The 20355-nt window shown below is 41.3% G+C and overlaps 1 protein-coding gene across 1 annotated transcript in view; it reads right to left on the reverse strand.

Moving 5' to 3' along the window:
• shisa7b (shisa family member 7) overlaps positions 1 to 20355 on the reverse strand; it is a 52279-nt gene that overhangs the window by 20304 nt on the left and 11620 nt on the right. Inside the window, exon 2 of the mRNA XM_033975278.2 lies at positions 457 to 2459. Within this exon, the coding sequence (XP_033831169.1) occupies positions 457 to 567 (111 nt within the window). The 5' untranslated portion in view covers positions 568 to 2459. The remainder of the gene's footprint in view (positions 1 to 456; positions 2460 to 20355) is intronic.

Consider the following 20355-nt stretch of genomic DNA (forward strand, 5'->3'; position numbering starts at 1 on the left):
TAGTCTGATGGAGTCACCTGCTTGTCTCCATGGAGATAGAGAAGTTTAATGTGGAGGCACTCAGGAAAAGTAATAATATCACCATGAAAACAAGAATAAGCACCAGAAAAGTTACATAATGCAACTTTAAATAAGCATGTACTAAAGAATCTTCAAACCCCAAACAGTTTTATGTAAAGTTGGTTTCTTTATCAGCTCAAATTAATATTTTTGTGATATTTTGGCAGTGCTCAGAGCTCATAATCTGCTTTAATTTGATGGCTCAAATTTTCCAAACGTGTTAATTAATTTCAATTTCAAATCTTCAGTTTTTTCAGTCTGTGGTCTGTTTCTAAGTCGACTTTGTAGCTCTTCTGTCCTTTTGGCCTTGGACAAATCTATGCATTCATCACAGCCTCATTATAAGCTTTCATTTATATCTATATATAACTCAAATTTCCCCAAAACGTTACTTACGCCCTTTTGAGTCTCAGCGTTGCGGCGCTCCGTGGAGAGGGTTACCGTGGAGACTGCCAGGCAGGACGAGATGAAGAGGGACAAGCAGAGCATCCCTAATTTGTCCTCCATCTTCTTTCACAAACAAGAGTCTTTATCCAAGTCGTAAAAATATCTCTTTATGAAAACTCCAGTCAGTGAATAAAATCTTCACAATACGAAGGGTGCAAAGGGTTCAGGCAATGGGTTTTTTTCAGTGTGGCTTCTCAAATCGTCTGTAAACTCTCTCCTTTGCGTTAGCAGCTTAAGAAACAGTGAGGTTGTGTTATTTAGGCCCTAGGAAAAATGCCTGTTTGAAAATAAAGGGTTTTGAGTGTGGCAGCGTATGTTTTCCTTTATAATATTTTATGATTGGTTTTGGCACGGTTCAACTGTCACTCTACTGGCCAAAGTCGTCATCACCTCCGGCAGTGAATAATTGGATCTAGTGTAAACAGATGAAGTTAGTTATGTGTAAACGCCTCCTATTCTCTACAAAGAGGTTTTTCAGAGTTTTCTATGGCACACGAGTTACGATTCATGCGTGAAACTGCTAAATGGTCTCAGTCTGTAAACATTTAAATGTAAACTTCTAGTGAATGTCTTAATGTCGGTATTTTATTTTTTTATTTGTTTTTTTTTAAATTGTAAGCTAATGGTAATCGTAAACAGCACTAGCGGGTTCAAAATGGCAGCTTTGTCGAGTAAACAAGCTAACGACAAGCTAAGGAAGTACGTCTACAATTTGGCACAAGCTTAAAATCCAACAAATTAATAAAGGTAATATGCTTGCAGTTTTGGTTTGTATAAAAGATAGTAGCGATAGTGGAAATATTAAGAGTTTACAACGCAAAAAGGCAGTCGCGAATCACGCTAAAAAGCTATGAAAACTTGCAGCTAGCTTCTCTTTCTATGTGCGTTCAATGCCCTTACGCGAGTGTCTTTGCTCTGAGTTCAGTTTAGCCCAACAAAATAAAACGAAAGTAGGTTTGGGCCCTATCCTAGCAGGGCAGCGCGATTCTACCCACAAGGAACGCATGAAAATATCCGGATTCATTCGTCAAAGCAAATCTATACAAGACAGTACAGAAAGTCAACAACCACCTTAAGTTCACATGAAACTTCAAATTTCAAAAAGTCCCTTTCTTGGTATCTACATCGACTCCCTGAATATGTAGTGCACCAATGTATAAAAGATCACTTCGTTTGGCGGGTTTTGAATGTGAAAAATATGGCTGGTGTTAGGTATGGCTTTCGGTTATGATTTCGGCCTACATTTAGGTTGAAATTGCATGTTCGTAATAGATTCAAAGGAAGAGTAACATTAAAGAGGTCAGTGATGTTAGATAAAGGGGCTATTCTGCTTGTTCGCTGTGGCGTTAACGTTAGCCACATTCATGGAAGAAACAAAACAACTGGAAGAGAAAATAGGAGAAGTGTAAGGAGGTTATCACAGCGCAGAGATCTGGAGAGTTAGCGGTTAGCCTAGCGATTAGCTTTAGCGTTTGTCCTTAGCAGTTAGCATTAGCAGCGGCAAAGGAGGGCGGCCAGCTAGACACTCGGTAGGCTATAGGTCTGGAAATGTCTATAAAGCACTTTGAACCAATAATGCACTGGTTGTCTCTCCACTTTTAGCATCAAGATTAGCAAGACAATGGATATAAACGTCTACGCTCCCTAAATGTGAGTGTTTTACGTTAAACTAGGAAGTAATGTGTATATATAATAGTTACTAAAGCTAAATGGGTTGTGATGGTTTTATAAAAAAGATTTTTTGCTTCTGCTTTTGACACAGTTGGTTTGGCACCTGGTTTTGGTCAGAAAAATGGTTTCAGAAGGATTCAAGTCTTATAGAAAAAGGGGAGGGGGTGAATATGAGAAGCCACAGTTTGTAGTCCAACAGAAAAGATCCAGGAAGTACGGCTTTAGACCAGACGAGATCCACCTTCTGTTTTCAACTTGCTCAGTAGCTAACTGGGTCCACACTGCAACACAAAACAGAAAAATACATGTTTAGACAATATGTTCAAATCTATACTGACTAAAACTAGTTATTGATACTTTGCAGCTGATGTCATCAACTTTTCTTGGAAGGTGATCCTAACTGTAGGCACTGCTCTGTCTGAAGCTCTGTTACTCAAGTTAGACTTTAATCTGAGCTTTGTTTTAACACAATCTGAGCAGAAAACTGACTTAAAAGAACTACAACATGTGATCTGAATTGTGCTGTTAAACAAATCTCTCTCAAATAACATTACATTGACAAGCTAGCTAGCATTATCCAACAGTTTTTCAGTTAGTCACTCTCACCGTGAAAAATTAAACATCTAAACATGACCATGGACGCTCGTGTTGACCGCAGGATTCTGAAAATGTGTTTAAATCCATTTTCTTCTGTTTCAGATTATCTTTTTTCATAGTAAATGCTAATTGCGTGGATTGGTAACATAGTGCTAAGCATTCCACCATAGGCACACAGGCAGAACACCCCCAGCATGACGTCACTGCAAAGTATCAATAGAGAGACAGACAGACAACCATTCAGTCTCACATTCGGCACTTTGGGGCATTTAGATAGAGACAATATAAAGACATGTGCTCACGATCAGTTAACTAAAAAGGGGGTGTGGCCTAAGCTTTCAAAACCAATAAGGAGCTATGTATCTGACCCAAACTGCACTCACAAGACTACACCTGCAGGGGGAGGTCATTCAAAAACAACATTTATGCAGACAAAAGTACGAGGAAACAATGTATATAAAGACAGATAAAGCTTGTGAATTTTGAGTTTAATCTGACTTTGTACATATAAAATACAAACTGTACAGCTAATTCACTCATTCACTTTCCTTTTTGAGACCTTATGACCTAAATCAACTAAGACTCCATCAACCGAATAATCGACAATACAGCTAAAGGACTAAAGCTCTAGTGAAATGAAACATCATAATTTTACGATTATTCACGACCAGAACCGAACAACAGTAAAAGTCTTAAACTACTATAATTCACAATGTCAAATATTTGTCTAGTAACCAACATTATGAAATCAAATGTTCCGTGCAAAAATCAAAAACTGGAACAAAATTTAAATCATTTTGTTTTGACGTCTGGAGGGTCCTGGATGCGAGAGCATGACTGTTACCACCCTCATTATTAAAAAGTACAATTTTATTAATGTAAGTACTGTTAAATAGAACTGAATGAACATTATGAATCTGTGTTGTCATTTTAGATAATAATTAATACAGAAATAGGTACAGAAGGAAGGAGTACACTTCTCAGTTTGAACCTCCAAACCCTACAAGTGTTTTGACAATACTATCAGTTCAAAATTGACTTTGATGCTAAGGAATAGACTCGATACTTAATACTGAGGATGAACACGTGATAATAAAAACAGTTAGAATGTGATTTTCTATTTTTTAATGGTAGTACTTTCTTTTCTATTCCCATGTGGCCTTATATCTGCGTAATCCCTCAGTGCCCAGTAGGTTCATAGTGTTCCATGTGGTGGTGTATACTAGTCTATGTCAAATGATACTTCTGACAGCCCTACCTAGCTTGTCACTGATATAAATTATTTTGTTTAATTTTAGATTTTCTTAAGAATATTCATCTATGAAAATCCCATACATTCAGAAGAGGAAAATTGGCGGCGGCCCAAGTCTGAAAAAAAGAGTTTGTGGCTCCAGTGATTTGGCAGCAGAAATGGAGGTACACAGGAAGGAGATGGAGCGCTGAAATGTGTTACACTATAGGAGAGAGATGAGAGCGGACATATGGAGAAGTGACAGAAGGAAAAACACGAGCGAGAGAGGAGAGAGGGAGGGACAGAGGGAGTTAGAGAGAGAGGGGGAGAGAGAGAGAGAGAGAGAATGAAGGGGGAAAGTTGAAAGAGAGAGGGGAGAGTTACTAATACAGATAAGACATGAGGGGAGAGACAAAGAGAGAGAGAGAGGGGACAGGGAGAAAAAGGCAGTGTGGGAGAGGAGAGACAGAATGAAGGGGGAAGAGACACAGAGGGAGAGAGGGAGGGAGCAAATGAAGGGGGAGACAAAGAGAGAGAGGGAGAATAAGACAGATTAGACAATGGGGGGAAGAAAACATAGGGAGAAAAACTAGAGAGAGGAACGGGAAAGACAGAGGAGAGACAGATAGGGAGAAGGAGAGAGGGGGAAGGAGAGACAGAAGAGAGGGATGAGGCGGAGAGAGAACAAAAGTTAGAGATAGAGACAGAATACACAGGGAAAGGCAGAAATGAAGAGAGAAAGAGGCCATGAACGAAAAAGGAGAAATGGGGCAGACAGAGAAAAGAAGAAAGAGATATGATAATAGAAAGTAGGAATGGGTGATATATCGGTTCCAGTATCGCTAAAATTTCGATATTGGTAAATATCAGTTATTAATCACAACAGCAGGTCAAATATTAGATATTGTATCGGCTCTAAAAATCCATAGCAGCTCATCCCTGGAGAGCGATAGTAAGAGAGACAGGGGAGAGATAGAAAGCAAGAAAAGACTGAGAGAGAAACAGGCAGATAGAGAGAGAGAGAGGGGCAGAGATCTAGAGAGGCAGCAGCTCAAGTCTCTGTCACAACAAAGACCCAGGGAGCACATCTCCTCGGGGCTCTGAGCTCCACCTCCTGCAGACTCTGACTGAAAGAGCTCCTCCACAGAACCTACTGATACATAACACTGGAATATTATCATACTTATAATAAACTTTTAAATTGCCATTATGTAAGACTGGCATATGAGGTTTCTCATAAAAATAGATTGCATTGTAAACTTGTCTAATTATTCAACAAAATATGGTGATGATGGACTTTTATATTATATTGTGTTAATGTTAATCAGATTACTCATACTTTAGACAGAAGCATGAACTGGACACACTTCTTCACACAGTCTGGAGTCTTTAGCAACATCTTTAGCAGCGTATGATATAATTTAAAGATCCCATATTAAACAAAACGGACTCTTGCGATCTTTAAACCGTGTTCTAATGTTGTTACCTCCTCAAAAACAGAGTTGTGTTTTGTTTCATTCACACATGTTTGAGTAACACTATTATTAGTCTGTCTACATCTACAAACCTAAAAATGCTCTATCTATATTAGGAATTCTGACTTTGCGTTTCATAGCAACCAAAGAGCCAATCTGGAGCGAGGTTGTTGAAGGTGTCCACACCATTGGTTTAAGCAGGGAGTTGGCACTTAGCAACGTTGTCAATCAATCCTGTTGCTAACGCTAGCGGGAGTGACCTCGGAGAAAGAGGTTGTCTGATTTGTCTGTTATTGATGTTAATTTCTTGTTTTACGGACACAATAGTGAAATAAAAACACCAGAATCATGTACAGCGGGTTAATATGAACATTTTAAGATGAAAATGACGAGCCTGACAGTAGCAGTTACAGAGAGAGAGATGACCAGCCAGAGCGGATGGAGCCAGAAGTGCCCATGCTCACTTATCTGGAACAGGTTAGCTATGTCCATTTATATATACATGCTCCACACACAGTCTACAGAACATATGACCACACACATGACACACACACACACACACGACACACACACACGACACACACACGACACACGCTGCCCCATAAACCCAGAAGAGATGCTCCAAAAGGAACCAAACGCTCCCTCAAGACTCCAACCTGACGCTCACAAACAGCATCTGTACAGCTCTGGACCTGAGACCCTGTGAGGAAGAGGAGGGGAGAGGAGGGAGGAGAGAGCAGGAGAGAAAGGAAGAGGGGGAAGAGGAGAGAGAAGATGAGGGGAAGGAGGAAGAGGAAGAGGAGGAAGAGGGAGAGGAAGAGGAGGAACAGAGAGAGGAGGAGGAGGGAGAAGAGAGGGAGAAGAGGAGAGAGAGAGTAGGAAAAATAGGAAGAGGAGGAGAGAGAGGAAGAGAGGGAAGAGGAGAGAGAAGATGATGGGAAGGAGGAAGAGGGAGAGGAAGAGGAGGAAGAGAGAGAGAGGAAGAGGAGGAACAGAGAGAGGAGGAGGAGGGAGAAGAGAGGAAGAGGAGGAAGAGAGAGAGAGGAAGAGGAGGAACAGAGAGAGGAGGAGGAGGAGGGAGAAGAGAGGAAGAAGAGGAGAGAGAGAGAGTAGGAAAAACAGGAAGAGGAGGAGAGAGAGGAAGAGAGGGAAGAGGAGAGAGGAGATGAGGGGAAGGAGGAAGAGGGAGAAGAGGAGGAGGAAGAAAGAGGAAGAGGAGAAGAGGAGGAAGAGAGAGAGAAGGAGAGAGAGGAAGAGGAGGAAGAGGCGAGAGGGAGTAGGAAAGACAGGAAAAGGAGGAGTGAGAGTAACAGAGAGAGGAAGAAGGGAAGAGGAGGAGGAGGAGAGAGAGGGTAAGGAGGAAAGAGAGGAAGAGGGAAGAGAGAAGGTAGAGGAAGCAGTAAGAAAGGAGGAAGAGAAGGGACCGGATTATAGAAATGAAGAGGGAGAAGAGGGGAGAGAGGAAGAAGATGAAGAGGAGGAAGAGAGACAAATAGGTGAAAGAGGAGGAGGAAGAGGAGGAAAGAGGAGATTAAACCCGGGCCTAACCCTCTTCATGGGACTTGATGAGATGTGACTGGGCTGAGGACAGGATGTTCTGGTTCAGCAGTGTTTCCTGAACCACAGTAACCTGAATATGGACTCATCACGGCAGGAGGCAGAGAGAAAGAGGAGGAAGAGGAGGAAAAAGAGAGGGGAGAGGGGGATAGGAGGGAGAAAGAGGGGAAAGAGAGAGAAGGGGTGCAGATGATGGAGACAGAGAGTGAGGAGAAGGTGGAGATGGAAGAGAAGAGGTGAGAGTGTAGAGGGAGAAAGAGAGAGGGTGGGGGGGAAGGGGGGGGGGGAGAAAACAGGGTGATTGGGAGAGAAAAAAGGAGGGGAAGAGGAAAGGGGGAATGAGCGTGCATGGAGTAAGAGAGAAGAGGTGAGAGAGATAGAGGAAGGAATGGGAGTGAGAGGGGGATGGAGGGATATGTGGGGGAGAGGAGGGGAGAGATGAATGAAAGATCGCCGAGATGAGGATGAGAGATGAGAAATAGGTAGAAGGGAAAGAGGGAGAGAGTGAAAGGAAGAGGGGAGCAGTCTTCACAGAGCAGTGCACATCCTCCTCTTCCTCCAGGCTCTGCTCGGCTCCACAGATGTCATCATTAAGAGACAGAACACATGAAGGAACACTGCAGCTTTCCAGGCACCGCGAGAGAGATAACTACACACGCTAAAAACATGCTAAAACATGCTAAACACGCTCAAAATGTGATAAAAACATGCTGAAAACACACTAAAACATGCTGAAAATATGATAAAAACACACTTAAACACGATAAAACAGGCTAAAAACACAAACATGCCAAAAATATGTTAAAAACACACTAAAACAATCTCAAAATATGCTAAAACAGCATGCTAATATGCTCTCAAAATATGCTAAAAATATGTTAAAATGCTCTCAAAATGTACTAAAAACACGCTAAAAACACACTAAAACTTGCTCAAAATATGCTATAAACATGCTAAAAATACATTAAAACACACTCAAAATATGCTAAAAACATGCTACAAATACTAAAACATGCTGAAAATATGCTAAAAACACACTTAAAGACAATAAAACAGGATAAAACACACTAAAAACATAATAAAACATGCCAAAAACACAATAAAACTATTCTGCAGCTGCTAGTGCTACAACCAAGGAGGTTATGGGTGAAGAACGTAAAGTACCGCTGATATTAGGATACTCAGAAAAACATCGTTAACCAATGGAAACAAAGAAGACAAAACTATCGTACAATCTCATCCTTATTACTATTATGTATTTTCAGAGCAGTGTTTAGCGCCTCAGGTCCCGAGTTTAGCTCCAGGACTGTGCATGTTCTCTCTTCTCTGTGTTTATGGAGTCAGGACTCCCATGAAAATAAGCCTCTAAATCTCAATGTTGCTTTAGTCTCTCGAATTTTTATTTCTGCACATTTGTTTGGACCAAGTTTGTAACGGCCCCAGTGATTTATCACACTGTTTATAATATCAGTTCAGAATAAATCCCTCCTCGTTTGACCCAGAACACTTTGACTGTGGACTTGCTCTTCCCACTCTCTGCACGTCTGAACCAAGGACAAAAATAAAGGCCGTGGAATTAATTTTTACCTGAGCAAATAAATATGTGATTAAAAGATCATGTTCTTTTTTTTTTACCAAAGGCCATATTTGAGCAGTCCACCAAAAGACCAGAAAATGAACAACAAAATGAAGCACAGAGCTGTCTCCTCAAACCCTTCACAAAGACTTATTTAACATCTTTTTGCACCTGTAAATTGGACTCAATATTCCTACTACAAAAACAGAGAAAAACCTGAATTTAATCTTTATACTTTTTGATAATCCCGTCCCTGCTTCACAAAGTCATGTTAGTATTTTTCAATTCAAGTCAAGTTTATTTATACAGCTCAATGTTTCAGTTGGTTAATGATGATTTCTTAATATCACCCATAATGTACAGTCTTCCTCATAGTTTTCATAATACACAATTTTACTATGTTTTCAAATGAAACAGCTAGTTTTGAACATAAATGAGAGGGAAGAGTTTATACCATAGACTGTATATATAAATGGACATAGCTAACCTGTTAGCAGTCGCGTTCCAAACAGGAAGTGACCATGGGCGCGCTTCGGCTCCATTGACTCTGTCTCCCTCATAACTGCTCGAGCCTCGATGAGCTTCATTTGACTGGAGCTGAACACCATGGGTGATGTCACACTCACTTAGTCCACTTCTTTATACAGCCTATGGTTTATACATTTTCTACAGTCTTAAAATGTAACTACGAATGTTATGTTCACGCAGGTCATTTAAGGCCAGTGTCTCATCTTTCTTCGAATCCTTCTAATACGTAGGACCTCGTATACCGTATTTAGTTCACTTCACATCATTATAAAACACGATCGTGACAGTGTGTTTTTCAAAGGGGCAGTGAACGCATCACAAATGTCATGTATCTATGCTTCCTCATTATCTCCTCTTCACTGATCACATCTGAGTGGACATGCACAGGAACAACACAGGATGGAACTGCGCTATAAACTCTTAGTCTGATTTAGACGAAAAACTCCAGGAATACACCATTTGGGAACAAAATTATTACGTAGGCAATTTCTCAAATATTTCAATTTCGATTAAATTTACAATATAATTCCAAATTTAGATTCTACCATGGTGCACATTTAAAAAACATCCAGCAGCCTGTCTCTATAAAGCTCGTGAACCAATTATATTAATACATTCAGGCTTGTAAATAGGCTACCTTTACATAGTTATCTCAAGTCTTATATTACAAAGAAAAGACCAAAAAACAATTATTATTACTCTATTAAACATTGTATTTAGCTTATAAGGATTTATATGGGAGTTCATGAGTGAGTTAGCTGAAGGATTTTTTGGTATTTATAAGCAGAAAGGCAGTTTTAGTCTGTTTTACATAAATACATTGTGTTTCCTAGTACTTTTTTCTGCATAATTTTATTTTTTTTTGCATGAACTCCCCCTGCAGGTGTAGTCTTGTGAGTGCAGTTTCGGTCAGATACGCGGAGACAGGTGTATCTGACCCAAACTTTAAATCAGTAGGACACGTCTTCAGTTGACCAAGAATTTCTTACAGTTCTTAAAATAGGATACTAGTAAAAGAGGATAAGTTGAAAGAAAAAAAAACTATGGAATATGAGCTGGGATTTCATAAAAGGTTCATTTTGCATGCTAGTTAGACACATTAACAGTTCCTGGTTGCTCTCTCCACACCACCCCCCCGTCCCCTTTCGCTCTGCCCAGCCGGTGGTCTTCCTGCCCCCCATCGCTCGCTCTCAGGTTGCCTCTCACATATGGAGCATCTGCCGTTTCCATGGCGAACTAAAGGCGCGGCACATTCACCCTCCACCACAGCTGTGCCCTAGTTCAAACACGCATGGCATTTACACCCTGATCTATACGCGAAGATGTTCATTTTAAACTATATTCATCTAAAACGACCTAATGGAAACCGGCCCGTCGGCTTCCTATTCAAACCTTCAGGACTCCGCTGCTCTGTGCTGCTGCGCCAACTCATTTTTGAACATTTGTGTAAAAACCCAGAGTCCAAATTTTTCAGATGTAAGTGCCAAGCAGAGGGTGAGGATAGGGGTAGGTGAAAACAGAAATTCGCCGACCACTAAAGCCTCAAATGCAGGACAATAAAGGAATACTCAAACGTGCATGAATGAAAATATAACTGCGTGTAAGTACTAATAATGAGGGAACATGGTTAACAGCTCATAATTATCGAGTATCCTGTGAATCCAGTTTCAAGCGATTTATGATTTGAAGTCATTTAACTCATGATTCAGTTTGAAAAAGCGCATTTTAAACATGTCAAATAGCCTTAAGATTTGAGAAAAAGCTAAAATATAAACAGATAAGCTAAGTCCCAAAAGGTTCAATATGCATAGTGTCCATAAAATCACTTCTGGTGTACTCAGTGCTTGTAAAAGTTTTGAATAACGTTGCATTTTTGTATGTCTGTTTGATTAAAGAGGCGTCCTTTTGAATGAACCCCTAAGAAATGGCTCTTCCTCAAGAGAAGCCACACTGCGTATTATGGTTTATTGCGACGAAATCAAACACACAGACTCAACGAAACTACAAAACAAATTATGGACTAAAGCCAAAGATAACAGATGCGATTGAACCACCGATTAGACTATGCTACAGCGAACATGGCAAGAAATCCAGTCTTGATGTGCTTCGTGCCACTAATGATGCCCATATAGAGGTGTATATCTTATCACCTGTCTTTGTAATACTTATCTGAAATCGTAAACACACTTGATGGACCCCCTGAACATTCCTCACCTCTCCTTGTTGAAATATACCACAGTTTTACATATCGATTTAGACGTCTATAATCACAAACCAAACATGGTCATCTCTGTAAGATAATGTAGGAATGATAGCCCGTGAAATCTGAGTGGGAGACTTATGGAAATGACATTTGATTTTGCACTTGTGTCTATTTATAAGTCCGTTACAAAAGCTGATCATGAGTACTGTTTATGTGAGTGATTCAAATGTGCTCTCTCTGTTCTCAGCTCAAGGACCAAGTCACAGCAGCAGGTAAGACTGTGGACTGTACAACGCTGTATGGGACTGTGAGCAGGCCTGTCATGATGATCACTATATCGACTTAACGTTCAGTATATGAAGGATGGAACAGTGTATTTAGGGCTCAATATTTATCATGTGTACAATTTCTTTGGGCAGATTTGGGGTGTATTTGTTGTAATACTACAAGATCGAGCTGTATAAGGTTGAGTAACTGGCTTCTATGGCTAATTACTAGAACATTCTGCTGTTTATTTGTTGCAGCTCAGGTCTCTTAATGATACTGTTTATTTAAAAATGCCTCACTGGGATTATCTTGCATTACTGTTATTGTGTCAGTGGTATAAAGTTGTTTCAATATTTCCGTTTTTTGCAATATTTCTCTGTGGCGATATGTTTCAAAATGTTTAACTATACGCAAATGGTTTCAACAGAATAATGGGCAAAAATATGTGTAACCATGGACTGTAATGACAAGTCTGAAAGTGAATTGGAGCCAGAGCGCGTCCATGCTCACTTCTATTTGAAATGTGGCGGCTAGCAGGTTAGCTATGTCCATTTATATATACACTTTACACAATTATTTGGCTCATAATTGTCATCACGGTTATAACAAATAATTACTTCTATGACACTTTGGGGATTTTTCCTATTCAAAATAAATTATACTTTGTTTTAAATTGTTAATCGCTATAGAAACTGCCCTTAATTATTCATTATTCTGAAACTCATGGATACTGCCAGCATTTATTGTTACAAACAGACCTACTATATGTTATTCGTTTTTGTTGATGCTGTTTTGTTTTAAAGCCTATGAAGATTAGGAAAGTGGCTTTGCTCCAGGTTTTGGATGGTATGAGTTCATTAATTGTGTTTTTGATTAGAATGTTTTTAATTGCGCTGAATAATTGAAATCACAATAATGATTTGGATTAATTGCACAGCTCTAGGCAAAACACAAGCCGATAATAAAAAAGACCTAAAGTACAATCGTTACAACAGACGTGAATGTGAAAAAAATTTTACAAACACAAACATTCTCAAGGATATGCAAAATACAATGGTATTTTTAGGATACAGCAGAATTTAGAGCACTTGGCTGGAACTGGTTTGGTCCTGGTTTGGTCCTGATTTGGTCCTGGTTTAGTTCTGGTTGGTCCTGGTGCTGGTTTGGGCCTGATTTAGTTTTGGTTTGGTCCTGGTTTAGTCCTGGTTTAGCCCTGGTTTAGTCCTGGTTTGGTACTGGTTTGGTACTGGTTTGGTCCTGAATTGGTCCTGGTTTAGTACTGGTCTGGACCTAGTTTGGGCCTGGTTTGGTCCTGGTTTGAGCCCAGTCTAGTGCTTTGATAGTAAATGCATTCCTTCAAATATTTTCTGAAGATAAAGTCAATGTAATCACATTTTGGTTTGTACTTGTTTATAACTATAGCAAATATGTAGACCTAGTTTAGACCTAGTCCTGTTTTAGACCTGGTTTAGATCTGGTGGCACTCAGAAGGCCAAATATTTTCTTAGGAGGTAACCACTGGTCTCTACTATTATATTATAAACAAACGCTATGGCGTGTACTGCATGTATATATTTACTGAGCTCGTGTTCCTCATGTCACAGATGACAGCTCGTCAATGAACAGGGAGAAAGTCGATAATGAAAACCATCATTATGCCACTTTACACAGAGACATAGGCTTCAGTACATCATAAAACCTAAACAGAAAACACATTATGGCGCTCAATGCTGCTAATGTCAGAGATGCCCTGAAGAATCAATGTATGGGAACAAGGTAAACATGTGAGTTTGCAGAGGTCACCAGAGCTAATGCAAGGTCAAATGTGGAAGGTCAATGGTCAGGCAAACAACTGAATCTGGCCAGCAAGATAGCGATGCAAACTGACATACTTTTTGAAAGAAGCAGAAGGGAAGTGCTTTGATTTCTGGGCTTGTTCTCATCCTCACCCTCCGCAGGTGGTCTCATCTTCTTTTCCACACTCGGGACCTCTACCAGAGGCCTGGGAGCTTGAGGGTTCTGCCCCTGATGCCTTCACCTTCCAGGCCTTCTCCAGCTCTTCTTTGAACCCCTAGTTTCTCATGTTCCTTTTTCCTGATGTTCCCATCACTTGGTACTGCGATGTCCACCACAACGGCTTTGCTCTGTTGTTTATCCACCACCACAGTGTCCGGTTGGTTCACCATCACCATTCAGTCAGTCTGTATCTGGAAGTCCCACAGGATCTTGGCTCCATCATTCTCCATTGCCTTTGGAGGTGTTTCCCACCTTGACCTTGGGGTTTCCAGTCCTCTACAGATGTTTCTGTACACTATGACTCCACTTGGTTATGTCGCTCCATGTTTGCTTTCCCTGCAGCATCTTACACCCTACAGTTATGTGCTGGATTGTCTCAGGGGCCTCTTTGCACAGCCTCATGTACACTCTCAGGGTGCTGGATTTGGGATGGAACCCCCCATGCATGGTCAGGAGCTTTCAAATCTTAACATCTGTGGTCCGTATCTCCTCCTTTGGCCAGCTTATGATTCCTGCTGGGTATCTGATTATGGGCAGGGTGTAGCTGTTTATTGCCTGGGTCTTTTTCTTGCCATTGAGCTGACTCCTTATGACTTACTCCTCTGAGGTATTTGGCTGCTTTTCCATTTTCCTCTTCAAGGTTGCCATTTGCTTGTGGGATACCAAGGTACTTGTAACTGTCCTCATTGTCCCCTATTGTCCCTTCTGGGAGGCAGACCCCTTCTGTGTGGAACTTCCCTCTCTTTGTCACCATCCGATTACAGTTCTCAAGCCTGAATGACATTCCAATGTCTGTGCTGTAGATCCTGGTGGTTTGGATCAGTGAGTCGATGTCTCGCTCATTCTTAGTGTACAGTTTGATGTCATTGATGTAGAGGAGGGGACTGATGGTGGCCCCCCAAAATCCATAGCCAATGTTGTGTGTGTATATATATATATATATATATATATATATATATATATATATATATATATATATATATATATAAAATATACGTACACACACACACATATATACACAAATATAGTGATATTTACTGATAATTTACTAGATACAGCAAAATCAAGAGCCTGCTCAAAAGCTTTTCTCTGCCCTAACTAAAATCCCATATGTTTCACATATGTCCCATGGTCTAATGTCCCCTTCACCATTGACGTAGAGAGCATCGATCTCCTAATGTAAGCCAAAGGGACAAACGCATTGACCTGCAGGGACAGTTTATCCTGTTAGTAACACACACTATGACATTGATTTGTTCTGTTCTGTACTACACGAGTGTCACCAAACACCACCAAAGAAAAGATATAGCTTCCCATGAACCACCGGATCTAAAGCAGGTTTAGGACTATTGAAGGTCTAATCCAGGACTAAAATCCAGGTCAAACTGTTCACACCAAATACCACCAAAGAAAAGATTTGGCTTCCCAGGTACCACCGGATCTAAATCAGGTCTATAATAGGACTATTCCAGGTCTAATCTAGGACTAAACCAGGTAATTTCTACTGTAGTTACAAACAAGAAATGATCCAAAGGAGGATGAAAAAGTGGATAAAGTGACCTTTAAATTAGGCAAACGCACAAACTGAAGAGATGCTGCTAGTGCTGCAGTGCTACAGTGGTACACGCACCACAGTTTGCTGTACTCTACCCTTACCAGGTCTATTCCACTGTTCCTTAAGATGTAAGCAGCAAAAGAATGGGGTTTCCACATCAAAACAGACCTGGAGTTACCTGTCCACTGTACCGTATTCTTTAGCCTGAAAATGCTTTATACTGTGATTTGCTTTCTGTGACAATAAATGGTAAATGTCATTTTTATATAGCACTTTTCCACCTTCAAGACAATCAAAGCCCTTTACATCTGGGTGAGTGATCAGTGGTTTTTGCAAATCACAGTAAAATATAAACTCCAAGAAGCAGCAGAAAGCTTTAGTTCACCTCGAGTGTAGACCATAATCTCGTTTGAGCTCTAAACCTAGGCAGGTTTTGGCCCGGTTAGTCCTTGGATGGGACATCTCTAAAAACACCAGGTGGCACAGTGGGGCAGCAGTGGCACTTCACCAACCTTGCCTAGTATGAATGTGGTAAGTGAGTGTTGGTGGTGACTGGTGGGGTCGATAGCGCAGATTGGCAGCCTCTCTTAGGTCAGTTTGGCCCAGGGCAGCAGACGTGGAATAAAGAACGCAGTGTTAAGCATCTTTGAGTGAATAAAACACTACATGAATATACACTAGATTATTAAAATTTGTCGATAAAAGAGGTGCTGTTCCCTTTAGCCTTTAGCCCTTCTATATTTCTCTCAGTGATAGCTTGTTTTGGCTGGACTCCACACATGCTGTCAGTGTATTTCTATACCCTCTGCTCTTTACCCCGCTCACCCCCTCCCTCCCGATGCATGCTGGGAAATGTGCCAGTGCACGGTCCAGCAGCAGTAGCAGCAGTAGCCGTATATAATGCCAGCGCGGCTAGCATAGACTCGGGCAAAGCTGGTGAAGTGTGGCATAAAGGTCAGTGAGCCGCCCTTGGTCCTGGTGCAAAACTGCTTTAAAAAACTAAATCCAATACTGCAGCCTACTTTTGACCCGGGCCCAGGTCCATTAGCTCTCATCAAAATGGCAACATGTAACACCACAACCGCTCTATATCACAGAGCAGGCATCATCACAAAAAGCATTATATAAACAGCACAACGCGGAAGTGACTAGAAACAGAGTAGATAGCTATGACTATTTTTAGGTTAGACAGGTCCTCTGATAGTGTAATGATTAAACACAGCTAACGAAATATGTGTTAGGTAACTCGTATTGCTCTGTTTGACTCAAAAAGTGACAAATGGACAGGCAAAGACTCGATTTACAAATTTGCATCATCACCAATTCACCATTCAAAAGTATCAATATCTCCACACTAATCACGACTAAAATTACTATCAAAACCTGTTGAATTTTTCTTGTGTAGTTTTGAAATGGTGCAGATCTATGGAGCACAACAGTGACAGCTCAGCCTCTTGTTTTCAAAGTAAATATTTTTTTCCTGTAGACTTTCTTAAAAAAATCATATTAAAAGTTTGAAAGCTCAGGGCTAATCAGCTCTGTGGTAACTAATGGCCACAAGACTAGAATGTTATATAAAATCTGTCTGGAAGTATTTTGCATAATGTGTTTTAAACGTACTTCTGGGGCTTAAAACAACCACGTTATCTTATTATGTTTTTATGTTTTTAGTTAGCATGTAGCTGGTTAGCCTCCACAATGTCTTTGAACGTCTGATATTTTAATGAATCGCTCTGGATTGGCTCTTTTGTTGCTATGATACTCACGCTCAAAGTTCAAGTCCATATCAGACTTGAACTTTGATCCATTTTCTTGAGAAATTATAACATCATGACAACACATAATAGAGAATATAGCATAATAAGTTAAGGTAGGATAAGTATGCTCAATATGGTGGAAGTAGCATAGGTAGAAGCTGCAGTCTAGTAGCACTTTAATCATAGTGGACCTTGTAACTTTCGTAGTATAGAGATCAGAGTCAAACAGCAATCGAAAATTAAAATCTCTGCATTTACATAGATATACATTAGCGAAAACAATGTGTACGGAATATGGGGATGGGACATATGCCAAAGAATTAATATCACAATTGTCTTTGAGCCAGATTACAATTTCTTTCTCTTTCTTCTTCTCTTTACACTGTCTTTAAGTGGTAAATAGTCATGTGCTCGTTCAGAGAGTTCATACTTCACTTATCTTTACATCCACCTGTCACTCACTCAGAGCCTTGAGGAGGAGTGGGTGGGGAATAGTGTCTGTGTTTAATCATAGAGCCGTATTAAACAGAAATGAACTGAATCACAATATGTCGATAACACCAAAACAGCAGATAGTCAGGGATCAGATTCGATTTTCATCAGCTTATCTCCCAGTCATAACAAAACATATTCAAAAAAGCTGTGGAACAACCAGATACGCTGCTATGTTATATCAGGTATTGGCAGACAGAGCCATAATATCGAAAACGGTATCGGAACGGAAAAAGTTGCGGTGCATCCCTAGTTTTGATGACACAATCACAGAACAAGAATAAGAAGCTGTGGTGGTCAGTCACTGAGAGGATAGTTAGAATTATAATATAGTGAGCGTCCAGAAACAACTACTGGAGAACATCAGATTTTTGGTTCATCACAAAAATGTCGCTTTTCCAATATTTTTCCGTCTGGATTTCTGGGACTGAGCTGATCTTGTGAGTTTGATGAATGAGCGGCGGGGTCACATGACTAATTTGGTTTGTGAGTCGGACTTCGGTGAGATATGGAAATGTTCTTGACTGTCAGTTTGTCACACCATGTGCTGCTCTCACAACTGTGAAGGCAGCCGGGCTCGGGACACTCTCTCTTCCTCTCCTTCTCTCTCTCCCTCCTCCTCTCTCTGTCTCTCCTTCTTTAAGCTCTCCCTCCAATCCTTCTCTGTTTCTCTTCTCTATCTTAATCATCTCTCTCGCTAACTCTATATCTTACTCTTCCTGCCTACCTCTCTTCATCTCTCTCTCTCGATCCCCTTCACCCTCTCTCTTTTTTCCCTCTTTCCTTATCACTCCACCTCTCTCTCTTTCTCCCTTTCGCTCTCCTTATCCCTCAACTCTCTCTCTTCTTCTCTCCCTTTCTTTCTCTTCTTCTCCTTTTCTCCCTGTCTCATTCTCTCCTCCTTTCTCCTATTCATTTCTCTCTCCCTGACTTCATTTCTTCCTCTCTCCTTCTATACCTCTTTCTCTCTGTCTATCCCTCTCTCCTTCTCTCTCGGTCCCTCTCTCCCTGTATCCACATCTCTATCCCTCTCTCCTTTTGTCCCCATCTTTCTCCTTCTCTCCCTGTCTCCTTCTCTCGATCTCTCCCCGTCTCCTTCTCTCTCTCTGTCCGTCTCCTTCTCCCTCCCTCCCTCCTTCTCTCCCTCTCTCTGCTAATTCATTCTTTCAAACATACATCCCATCTCTCGTGAGCACATGGGAGTGATAAAATATTCTTATAGAGACACAGCTGTGACCGCGAGTAACAGTTTTACACCAAACTGAGAATACATTCACATTTGAGGTTTTAGAATGAGAAGCTGCAGGAGCCAGTCCCAGACACTATGGGCCTGAGGCGGGGGCGTCCTGCCACAGAGCTGACACGTACACAGGCAGGTGTCCATTTCATTCATGTAAAAAAACACACACACACACACAAAAAAAAATAAGATTGTAATATTGTGATATAAAAAGTCTCACCGACACCAACAAACAGAGCTGAGTTTAGTTTGAACCAAAGGACAAATCACTGCATTTTGTTGAATATGTCATATGTGATAAAATAGTGGATGTATTTGTTCTGATTCTGAATGATGTGTGAATATTCTAAGGCTATAAAGTAATGATGGTGTAGCGATGGTGTAGCTATGGTGTATTGATGGTGTAGTGATGGTGTAGTGATGGTGTAGCCATTGTGTAGGGATGGTGTAGCGGTGATGTAGTGATGATGTAGGGATGATGTCGTGATGGTGTAGTGATCACCATCACGTGACACTTCAGAGGAAGGCTAGAGGAAGCATAACATATAAATCAGATAAACAAACTCTCCTGTCTGACAAAAAGAATGGTTCATTTTAAATTAACTAATTATTGGACTAAAAGACGACTGTGGCACGGAGCAGCTGGGCTCAGGGCCACAGCTGGACGATTTCACGGGTCACGTTTTGGATGATGAAGAAACTGGACATGGGTATAAACATGCAAACTCCACACAGAAAAGTCCGGGCGGGAGTCAAACCCAGAACTGGGCTGCAGAACAGATATAAGCTATATGTAGAATAGATATAAGTGATTAAAAAGACCCAAGTTGATCGTTTATGATTAAAAATGACTGAATCATCGTTATGGTCAAACTGCCCGCCCTTTTTTATTTAAATAAACGTTTCTTCCTCCATTTGAACTTAGCGTCTCTCCTCTTCTTCACAGTGGACAGACCTGTGCCTCCTCTCTCTGCTACGGCTCTGGATGACTAACAGAGCTTTAAACAGCTTCAGTTTGTACAGCTACACCTCACAGCCGCAGCAAACTACAACCACCACACAAGTCAACACGGGTCAACACGAGTCAACGCGAGCCAACACGAGTCAACACGAGTCAACGCGAGTCAACGCGAGTCAACACGAGTCAACGCGAGTCAACACGAGTCAACACGAGTCAACTGTCATGATGCGTGTATTTCTGTTCCTGTTGTGCCTCCCTGTGTGCTCTTCCCCCTCCCTCACCTGTCTGTACCTGGAGCTGGGTGGAGCCCTCAGCTCCTCCCGCGCGCACCTGTGTCCCATCAGGGTAATCACCACCACCTGTGGTGCTTAAGAGGAGCTGGGAGAAGACACTCAGTGCCAGATCGTCCGCATGTCAACGTTCCGGTTCTCTTGACCTCCACAGCTCCTGGCTTCTGGCCCTGTTCCTGACTCCGCACTCCAGCTCTGGTATTGTCTACTCCTTACCTTCACCTCCCTGTCTCGTCCTGGACCCCGGCAGTACCACGCCCCAGCTCCGGTTCCCGCTCTCCTGTCTGCTCTGGCTCGGCTTCCTCTGGTTCTGGCCTCAGTCTGGTCTGCGCCCCGCTCCTGGCGGATCCCTGTTCCCGTCTCGTCTTTTCCCCGATGCGCCCCTGGCTCTTGCTCACGCCCTGCCCCTATTATTTGTACTTTTCACTAACT

This window comes from Periophthalmus magnuspinnatus, chromosome 11, assembly GCF_009829125.3.
Source record: "Periophthalmus magnuspinnatus isolate fPerMag1 chromosome 11, fPerMag1.2.pri, whole genome shotgun sequence".
NCBI lineage: Eukaryota > Metazoa > Chordata > Actinopteri > Gobiiformes > Gobiidae > Periophthalmus > Periophthalmus magnuspinnatus.